The 11,406-nt window shown below is 36.9% G+C and overlaps 1 protein-coding gene across 2 annotated transcripts in view; it reads left to right on the forward strand.

The window, feature by feature from the left end:
- Nucleotides 1-11,277, forward strand: part of LOC141437871 (alpha-1,3-mannosyl-glycoprotein 4-beta-N-acetylglucosaminyltransferase A-like) — a 51,537-nt gene extending 40,260 nt beyond the window's left edge. For both annotated transcript variants that reach the window (XM_074101438.1, XM_074101430.1), the window contains 2 exons: nt 1,319-1,532; nt 2,229-11,277. In XM_074101438.1, the coding sequence (XP_073957539.1) occupies nt 1,319-1,532; nt 2,229-2,264 (250 nt within the window). In that variant the 3' untranslated portion in view covers nt 2,265-11,277. The remainder of the gene's footprint in view (nt 1-1,318; nt 1,533-2,228) is intronic.
- The last annotated feature ends 129 nt before the right edge of the window (nt 11,278-11,406 follow it).

Consider the following 11,406-nt stretch of genomic DNA (forward strand, 5'->3'; position numbering starts at 1 on the left):
ATCGATTTTAATAACAAGAAAAACTGCATTCATACATTTTCAAAAACTTGTACTCAGCTCGGGAATCGAACCCGGATGTTTTGAAAAATAAAACTTACATTATGAAAGAATATGAAATACAATTTATTTTATTCATTCTAGATATCGTATTTCATAGTAGGTAACATTAATTGCTTATGACCTGCACTACCGATATCGAAGTAGAAATAACGTATGTTTTATTTTTCAAAATGACCGGGTTCGATTCCCGAACTGAGTAAGTTTTTTTGTAAATGTATGAATGCAGTTTTTCTTCTTATCAAAATCGAAGACCTGGTTCCTAAGAACAGATCTTCGTATGTCTTATAGTTTCAGACTTTCCCATACTGACGATTTGAATGTTACAGCCTGTATAACACTTTAATAATACCAGCCAATGTGGGAACACCATTATTAAATCAGACGTTACTTTGCGACCTTATAGCTCCGTTTATACAAGAAATATTCGTTCATGCAGTTCTTCCATCTCCACACTGTTAGAACACACACGAATCACACGAACCCATCTGTCACCACCACCACACTTATTCGTCGCAAAATTTACATATTCACTCTGAATAGTAGATTGATAACCAAGAGTGGAAAGTGACCCATTTCACCCGAGATATTTCTGGCGCTTGAACGAAGTGAGAGCGCCAATAGTTCGAGGGGAAATGAGTAATTCCACCCGAGTTAGACACTCTACTTTTCATTTCGACTGTGAGGAAAGTAAAATACTACAAAAAAATGAGAATAATAATAAATTGAATTTACTTATATCCAACCTCCAACGGTACCTTTTCGAATGGCCACTTGCCACGGCCGATTTAAAAAAATCGAGTTGGTCACAACCAAGGAGCTAATATACAAAACTGGAGGTTGAACGCCGAACGAAGAAGTTTGACCTTTATTACTTATTTATATATTCCATCTCTTTCTTTCACATTTCACGAGTGACTTCCATCTCTTTCTTAACCTAACTAAAGAAAGAGATGGAATATGTTCGTGACGTAATAAAGATCAAATTTCTTGTTTCAAACGGATGTTCGGCGTTCAACCTCCAGTGTTGTATATAAGCTCCTTGGTCACGACGTGCATCTAGATGGCCATGCCGAAACGTGAAAAAAGTGTCATTGACGTAACTCAATTATCTTCGACTCCAAGGCTAACCGAAAAATTAAAAAATAATTACTTTCCACCCTAGAGATGAAAACGCAATTTTCCACCCGGCTACCCATGAAAATTAAACTTTCCGAACAGGAGAGATGAAAAATTCATTCATTGATTCATTCGTTCACAGATACACTTTCCGCAGCGGCAACGTGGATCACGCATCCGACAAATTCTACGACACTTACGTAGAAGTGTTACCAGTGTCCGGCAACTATACTGTAGTGGACAGCTTCGACGAGTTCGGGCTGGCTGACGGGTCGCTCCGAAGGGACCGCGGCCCGATCAGCGCTATACGACTGCGCGTTAACAGAGACAGCACGTTCTGGGTCATACTTAGCGAGGTGAGTGTCATACTCAGCGAGGCGTCATACTTTAGTGAAATGTCATGATTAGTGAAACGAGTGTTGTTATTATTAGCGGAGTGTCATACTTAGCGAGGCGTCATAATTAGCAGATCGAAAATTGAAACTGAGACATGGATGCACAGAAAAACCAGAATAAGAGACCAGCACTGGGAAAAGTAACAAATTTGGAGTTGAAATAAAAAAAAAACAAAAATACTCCAAAAAAACAATCATAATTAGCAGAGTAAGTGTTCTACTTAGTGAGGTGTCATAATAAGTGGTGTGTTATAATTTAGCGAGGCATCATACTGAGCAAGATGTCATAGTAAGCGGAGTGAGTGTCACAAATTAGTAAATAGAGTGTTGTACTTAGCTAAGCGTCATACTTAGTGAGGTGTCATGTGGGTGTCATAATTAGCGGAGTGAGTGCCATACTTAGCGAAGCGTCATACTTAGCAAGGCGTCATACATAGCAAGGCGTCATACTTAGCGAGGTGTCACACTTAGCGGTGTGAGTGTTATGTTTGAAGGTGTCATAATTATTGAAGTGAGTGTCATGAGGAGTGAGTGAGTGGCAAGGCGTACTTAGTGAGGTGTCACACTTGAGTGTCATACTTGGCAGAGTCAGATTTTTTTAACGGTATAAGCAATTCAGTATTCCTGTACTATGCGTAACGATTTTTTTCTTTTCAGATTGAATTGAAACCCTATGACCAAGAAGACAGATGACGGAGACACGACCCTTGGGTCCGAATGGTCCGTAAGATAAAAAGACCCAAATTTAAGCTGGACGTATGGTATTGACAAAGTGATTCCACACATTGCCTGGTGAAACCCCTATACTTAATTTCTAAGCGTTGGAAGTCGTTTTTCGTTTAACTACCTACTGCCGTTCTTATGGCGAATAAATGGATTCATATTTGGAAGGACTTTAAGGGATTTGCAAAGATAAATGCAAATGTATAATTATGTGATATATTATACAGTAGGAGAATATTCGTAATTTCTCCGATAAACACTTGGATGGGTATTTTAATTTTTGGTAATACTTTCTTTGTAAGATTTATTTTTAAGATTTTAGTTAAAATTGACACTAGTGTAATTTTGCAACTTGTAAATGACACTAGTGTCATTTTTTTAATTGTAAACAACTTGAAACATAGCTAGGGGATTTCTTCTGTGTTGAGATTCGACGCAATGTTCACCATAAAACCTCTTAAATGTAATTATTAAAATCACATTTCGCATCGCCTGTGAAAGGAACGCGACGTGATATTTTCTGTGAGTTTTCTGTGATGTATATTGACACCATTAACCTTCATTGCCAAGACATAACTAATTAAAAATACGTTATTGTTCCTGATAGCCAGAATGAATTTCAATTATCTGTAATAAGATTCTGTAGTTGCTTTGTAATAAATAAATAATCAACTGAGTTGACCAAAAACTTACGCCACATCTTGCTATTTCCATGGGAGAGATCATGTTTGGACAACTCATAAAAAGTGTGTCAACTGCTTGATGGTGTCAAATATCTTTTCCGTTCTAATGTTATTTAATTTATTAGTCGAGTTTTAATATTTTCTGATCAAATTAAAAGATCAAAAATTCCCTGTCTGATGCTTCTAGCTAAAACACTAAAAGCTTCCACATTGTACTTAGTGTATTTATTTATGTTTTTGTGTTTGTACAATTGTTTCTATTGTATTTTAGTCAAATTACGCTTGTACTTATATAAGGTAAAATACAAGCGTTGTCGCTTACACCACAGACCTGTATTTAAATAGATGATTTCAATTAAAATTGCATGACGGATTAAAAAAAATATGTTTTCATTTTGTTTTAACTAGAACCGGTCACAGCCATTTCAATACAGATCCGTGGTTACATTTCAGATCAATCAAAACTGGTGATATTCTGTCTCTATGGGATAGGACCATTTCCATTGTTCTTGACAATAGCTTCGCTAACAGTGGAGCAGGTGCTTAATCATATTATGATGAACTGTTGTTTATTAAAATAGAGATTAAATTTAAGTATGTTATTACAGTTATTTATTTACTGTTAGGTAAGTAAGCATTGTTTAAATTTTTTCTTTGATACGTATTTATGTAGCTAAAAGTTGGATTATATTTGAAAGAAATATGTTAGTTTGTGGTGCAATTTTTAGCTACTTTTTGTCTCAAAGATAAAAAAAGGTTGAAGTGGACAAGATGCTCGAATTTATAACATATAAAGTGGCTTAAAAGGTCCTAGAAAAGTCTTATTTGGATATGAACATGTTTCAATTCTGAAGCGTAAAATAAGTTTTCCAAAATAGGGCGTATTAGGCAAAGCTCTGCGCAGGGGGCGACACTAGCGCAAACCTCCATGACAACGTCAGTTCTCTTTATATTTTGTCGCCATGACAGATCATGACCAAAGAGTATTAAAATAACATGATGTTTACATCTATAGTAGCGATAGAGCTATATTTCAAAAAATATAATTGAAATAATACGATATTATGGCATTTAAGACACTCAAAAAACTGTTTACGGTTTTGGGCTAGTGCTGCACTCTGACGGCAGAAAGTTGCAGTAATATACCCTATTAACTTTTACTTTTTCTCGCAAATTTTTATGCTAACAGTACAAGAACGCTATGCTTTTATGCTTATTACCAGCACAATTATGCACAAAATATTGTACTGGATCGAAAAAATATGTCGGCATGTGAGCATGTATTTTCTTTGACCTCTTACGTAGTGATGTGTCAGATTGTTCATTTGTATAACCGGATTTACGAAGTCGTAAACCTTTTCACTTAGCTCTAGCGCTGGCTACTTAAAGTTTTAGATGTAATTTATGAAAATAAGAAGGACCGTAAGATGTGATAATTATTAATGGATACGGACTCGTTACGTTTACGGATATCTGGCACATCACTACTCTTCAGTAATGAGCATAACATACAATCAATCTTGTAGCACAAAATGATGGATTCGTGGAAAACTGGGCAATACGGTATTTGACAACTGTTGAATTTACCATATCCTGTCTGTTATTATAAAAATATAGATACACAGACAATGTTTAGGGAAGAGAAAAATCAATTCGCTTGAAAAATGGATTTATAGTGACTTTTTGAAAAATCTATATTTGTCTCTGTCTAAAACGCTTTTCTCTGTGCAGCGAGTATGCGCTACTTGCGTGTGACGTCACAGGCAATTAATTCTTTCTCTGTCTTATCTTGAATTCCAAACGTTTATAACTCTGTTGTATTTACAGATAGCTTAAAAAAATGTTAATTGTCAAGCTTTTAATTAAAATAATGAACAATGACAAATACCGTATTGCAAGTTGGTTTTTTTTTTGTAATATATACTCTGTGAAAATAAGTGTCCAAGTTATATATAATAAAGAATAAAGCCCTGTGACAAACTAACCGTTGCCCGCGGCTTTACTGACATTAACCCGTGATAGTTTAAAAAAATCCATCTTTATTCCTTGTTCAAATCATAAAGGATTAATGAAAATTTTAAATTTCAAAGAAGAATTTTCTTTTTTACATTGTTGTATTTTAAATGCTCATTGCAGAAGCCACTAAACACGGCTCTATAGTCAAAGCCTTAGAGCTTATTTTACCTTGTCCACGTAATTTACTTAAGCTGTAAATAAATTTCGATTCCTCGTTTTTGCATTTATGTGTCTGTTATAATCATGTTTTAAATGTTTATACGCATAATACAATATGTATGCATGTAAACTCTTTACCGTTCATAACAAATGAATAGTACACAGAAATCACTACTTATCCCTAGAAAGGGTCTCTTCCAGATAAACTTGTGTTATGTGCGGTAAAAAGTACACATCTGTTCGCGGGGGCTGAGTAAAGAATGTTTTGGAACGGACTTGTTGTATTTATCGATCGATCGATGTTGAAATTCGAAGCTCATTCGTCAATATGGTAGTTGAGACCAAACTATGTCGTCACTTATTGGTCAACTCAATTGACTATTTATTTATTTTAAAGCAACTAATAAAATTTAAAATTAACTGAAAAATTAAGCTTGTTATCGATGCACACCACCACAACCATAATGTAAAAAGTATGTTGATTTGTTTGGTGTCAAAATACCTTATTGTGAGCTTAATTATTTCTTTAAGCTGTGGCAAAAATAGATGCTCGGGAATATCTGTGCAAACTAGGACAACACTGTAATATTTAGGGGCTGTTTCACCATCCATTGATTAGCGTTAACCGACGGTTAAATATGATGCCGTCTCCGTCTATTCGAACAAAACAAATAGAGACGGAATCACACCTAACCGCCAGTTAACACTAATCAATTGATGGTGAAACAGCCCCTTAATATAAGAGAATCAGCTCAAACTTCGTAAACCCCGTGAAGCAGTCATTAGCTGTCAGTGTCATAGAGGCCATAGAGCTAAAGCACAGCAAAGTCTAACATTACGCTTCTAGAATTCTTTTTGTCGGTGTATATAAGTACTTCGTATTTTTTAGCATTAGAAAGAAGGTAAGCGATCTTGACGTGTCTTTTTATTTAAAAAAAAAACACTTGAAAAATAAGTCGCAGCAAATATGTAACAATTAGCAAGGATATAATCATTTACATGCTTTAGGTATCATTAGTAACACTTAGCTGCTGTTTTTTTTTAAAGTCTTTCAATAACAAGACTCGGCAACATTGTTTACCCTTTTTCGAATGCTAAAAAAACGAAGTATAGTCATCACTGTACTTCTCCAGTATAGCCAGAATGATTTCCTTGCAAAAACTCTACCATGAGACGTCTAGGACTAATGCTATCTTGTCGATGAATCGATATTGTCTTCGGTGTTGAGAATGAAGGTGCTATCAGTTTTTATTCATACTAAATCATATTTTATGTTGGGTAATATAATAAACAACTACTACCGCCAATTTATAAAAAAAGTAGTAAGATACGTCGACGATTATAGAGGCCGACCAGGAATATAAGAAATCTGACGCGAGGGCAGCGCTTCTTCGTTTTATATTGCAACATTCTTTACACTTAAACTTACTATAAGATACCTACCAGTCATAATGACAACGGTGCCGGTGATGTTATTTAAAGGAACATTTCCTAAGCCCTTAGACTTTTTCTATGACAAATACTTTTATACGTTGTGAATTATTTTCCTTCCACGGCTATGGATAATCTTCGGCATTTTAACGCACAAAATACAAAATAATACTCTAAAATACCACGCGCAAACAACGTTAATCTTTGACAGCAATAGACAGATGATATTTGAATTTAGTGTTACCTGTGCAAGACATTAGTTCTGTTGGTTTTCCGCAATATGGCGAGGTTAATTATAATTCTGGTCAGCCTTTACTGATGTAGTTTCCCTTCTAATAGTTCCTTTATGAAAGAAAAAGCGTCCACCAAAAATAACTGTTTGATGGAGATTTTATCGTATAGTTAGGTGTTATTATAATTATAATTATAAGACAGGGTGCAGTCTGGAATGGGAATTGACTTGTTAAATTTAAAAACAAATGGATAAAATAAATAATAAGCCAAAGTTCTAATAGCTTTAGCTAGGTAATGTAGAATGTCTAAAGTAATATTGTAAAATAAAATCTACCTGTTTCAATATTAAATCTAAACTTATCCTCTTGATAGTAGGGCCAGATGGAAGAGAATGGACATAAACGACATTGACACGTATAATTTTTTGGTGCATGCAATGTTAATGTCAATGTTAAAATCAAGCGCAAATGCAGAAAAACACTTAATACTGCCTTTGAAGGGTGTAAACGTCATCTCAAAAAAAAACTTTTTTGTCTTAGTACCATCGGGTAGCTCTGAGTGAAAAGTGATTTTTAGATACCGCAAATCATCTTAAAGGTCACAGCTTGCTCATTACAGCCACCCGGCACCCGACCATCACCGCCTCAACTCGAGCGGTTAGTATTCTTCATACGGATTTGTATGGGCATGCGCTCACTACATCAACTCCGTAGCGTCACCGGATCGCCTTACTCGCGAGGCCACGCGCGGACGGCGAGTGGACTGTGGACCACTCGCTGCCCGCACGCTAGCGACGCGGCGCTCTTCACCCCCCCGCTACCCCCTCTTCATCTTCCTTACTCGGAAATTTGTGAACCGCGCAAGGTCCACTCGTTGTCAACGCGGCATCAACCCGTGGACCAGCTGTCAACAACGAGTGGACGCCGAAAGTCAAGACGGTGCTGGTCGGGTGCCGAGTGGCTCTATGAGCTGTAACCTTAAGAAGGCAGGAAACGGGGCTGTTAGCATCCTATGGTTACGGAAACCTGCAGGGCTACTACGAAACTCGAAGTTCGTGTCGCGCAGTCCCTCTGACACTTATACTATCTATTTAATACGAGAGCGAGAGGGACCGCACGACACGAACTTCGAGTTTCGTAGTAGCCCTGCTGTCTATCGCATGAACAACAAACGCTAGGAACTATTCCGATAATTGTCATTTTATTTCTTTCCATCTGGCACAAACTTTAGTTCAATACCACAATACTTCATTAAGAGCCGGCAATCAAAACTTATCAGGTACTTAGCTTAAGCTACGTCAAAATAAGAGTAAAATAAGCGGAGTGGATATAGATTGTGGGACTATCGAACTAAAGTAGCGTTTCCACCAGAGATGTGCGAGGATGTGTTGCGAGAAATATGTTTTTCATTAACCAATAGAAACGAAAAACGAAACGAAAATAGTTAAGGAAAGTGTGGAGGAATCGCGACATTACCAAAGCCACCAAAGTCAGGCTCGTGCGAACACTGATATTTCCCATTTTCCTTTACGCGGCAGAGACTTGGACAATGCGCGAATTGGAAAGGAGTAAAGTGGATGCTCTAGAGATGTGGTGCTGGAGAAGGATGCTTGGAATATCATGGACGGAGTTCCGCACCAACGCATCCATACTCCAGGAGCTTGGCATCACACAGCGTCTATCGACCATAGTACAGTCGCGCATACTGCAGTACTTTGGACATGTCTCCAGGCGGGATGGCGACTCCATAGAGCGGCTAGTCGTGCAGGGAAAGGTGGAGGGAACCAGGTCGCGCGGTAGATCACCTATGCGCTGGACTGATCAAGTGAAGGCCGCTGTAGGAAACGGCGTATCTGACTGTGCCAGACAGTCTGCCAACAGAAGGGTATGGCGGGAGATCGTACGGAGAGCTGTGTCCGCCTCTACCACCGACGCGGACGCCTCAATGTGACCACGACCGCTCTGCCAAGAGCGACACGACAAAGAAGAAGAGAATAGAAACGATTCATTTACCTCGCCTCGCTCCGCTCAGCTTCCACCAGAGCGGTGCTGTGCGGGGATTCATGAAAAGCAAATTCCTCGTAACACATCCTCGCACATCTCTGATGGAAACGCTGCTTAAAAGAACAAAACAGCAAACGACAAAGCAGCTACATTGGTTCTAGAATTCATCTTGTATTTTCATAGGTAATAAGAACAACACCTGAAATATCATCTAAGTCGGATTTAAGGGGGCCTCTGAATGGGAGTTACCCCTACAATACAATTGGTAAAAAAAAACTTAGGGGCTTTTGCTCTTACGCTTCCTCGAGCCATCCAGGCCTGTCAATCTGGTCCTGCTCATTTTAGTTACGGTGGGTGTGTAATGTTTTAGTACCAACTCTTTTCGATTTTTTATTTAACATTATACTACGATTTGCATAATTTTGATCGATAGAAATGATTATCTAGCTTAAAAACCATTTTTTTATAAATAAATTGCATAATTTCGAAGTAATAATAGTTCAGTTGCATATTAATGTATTTGGATAATGGGCAATAAATATGTATATACTGGTCACTTTGTACAGTATTTATTGCTCATAAAGTCCTTTTTGTAAACTAAGACCATAATAATCAAAGAATTCTTAAAAAGTTCCTATGGTACTATAAAAAGTCGGTTCTGGCGCTTCGCCGGCCGCGGTAGCGGCATGCTCACTTCGCTCGCTCGGCTCGCGCGCTGTAGGGTCTCAGTTCTACCTAACACCCCTCCTCGCTTCGCTCGTCGTCGATCCTAACGGTGACATGCCTTAAGATCGAAAGGTTGGTTGCTTTATAATTTAATACTTTAAGTGCCACCGAATATATAACATATAATATTATGTCACCCGATAATTCGTTAAAATTTAGTTCTAAATTGTAATCATTATACTGAATGTATGTTATAACAAGTAAAATTATTCCATATGATCGTTATAAAGAATGTTTTTATCATTACACGGTAGGTATTGTTATTTAATTGTTATGACCAACAACATTATATAGTTATTTTGTTTTATACATCATGTTTATTATGAGTTTTAATAGTAGTTAAATGAAATTATGCTAAAAGTTTGTATTAGAATTAAACGGCACCCACGGCTGACAGCAAATGGGTTAAAATATAATTTTAATTAAAAATATAATCATGTTTCCGCGCTGAAAAACAAATTAATTACATTTTTAGTTACGCTTTTGCATCAATAAATAGTTGATCAACTGGGTTGAACAATAAGCTCATAAAAAGTATGTCAACTGACTAGTGGTGTCAAGTGCCACATTAATATTTATTTATTACCTATGTTAAGTATTTGTATAAATCAAATACGTCATCAACTAGAGCTGCCAACATTACAAAATGTTCAAGTTTGTCCTTTGATTAAATCTGTTCGCAGTGCAGTGTACTAGTTAGGATTGTTTAAAAAATGCAGCGTTATTTTGCCTGTCAAAAAAACTTTACTCTACCTCAAACTAAGCAACTTACAAGCTTTCTTATTTTCATATTTGTTAGTTCTGTAATCGCAACAATTAGCGCTGAGTAAAACGGTGCAAAAAATACTGTGCTTATAGTCTAGAACAGAGGTTCCCTAAGTGGTCCAGTTGGACAGAATAGTTTATTCACTAAATTTGTACCGCAACAGGAAGGTTATATTATACTACGAAATTCGAATATCGAAGTTCGTATCGTACCTTAATATTAGCGTCGGCGGGACGGCAAGATAGGAAGTTCGAATTCTGCACTTCGTATACTTAGGGCCAGGCCGCTAATCCACTCAAAAGATTTTCATTGAATAACAGCCTAGTCACGACTATACGCGATCGGTGAGCGTGTTTTGTTAATTCTGCTCATAATTATATGTGACGAACAGAAAATACGTTCGCCATTGCACGTGTAGTTGGGCATTTTCATTTTAAACGCACCCTCCTTTTTTCAGAATTAGGAAATTTCGGGTTCTCGTTTTGTCAGTTTTGTATTTTTATTTCATACAGTTTATTTGGATGGTCACAAAATGGACCCTTCAAAGTTGTATGAAAAATTTTGGGAATTTTTTTTCTTCATCAAAATCAGTACTCATGATTCATAGTAAGAACCCAGAATTACCTAATGAGGGTTTTCACAGAGCCGTCATATCGCTAGATGGCGTTAGTGTCGTGAGGTGCGTTTGACGTTTGCTTGCGATTGGCTCATTTAGTTATTTAACCAATCACGAGCAACCGTCAAACGGAGCTCACGACACTAACGCCATCTAGCGATATTTGTGCAAGTCCTCTAAAAAAAGTAAAGTGTCACTGTAAGTAAAAATGCCCAGTTGGCAGTAAGTTTTAGTTTTAGTTTTACACCTTTAGTACGTTAGTTAGATAGTTATTTACAATGTTAGTTTATATGTTATTTATTGATGTTTAATTATGCTTTTAATAAATATGTGCGTTTGTAAAACATGACAGGTGATTTTTATTTCGATACATCTCGTTATTTACGTGTTGGGGTTTTTTCAGTATTAGTAAAAAGGCATTTAAAAACAAAGTTCTCAATAAAACACTTATTTATTTAACACCAGAGGGTCAATTCTT

This window comes from Choristoneura fumiferana, chromosome Z (assembly GCF_025370935.1).
Source record: "Choristoneura fumiferana chromosome Z, NRCan_CFum_1, whole genome shotgun sequence".
Lineage (NCBI taxonomy): Eukaryota > Metazoa > Arthropoda > Insecta > Lepidoptera > Tortricidae > Choristoneura > Choristoneura fumiferana.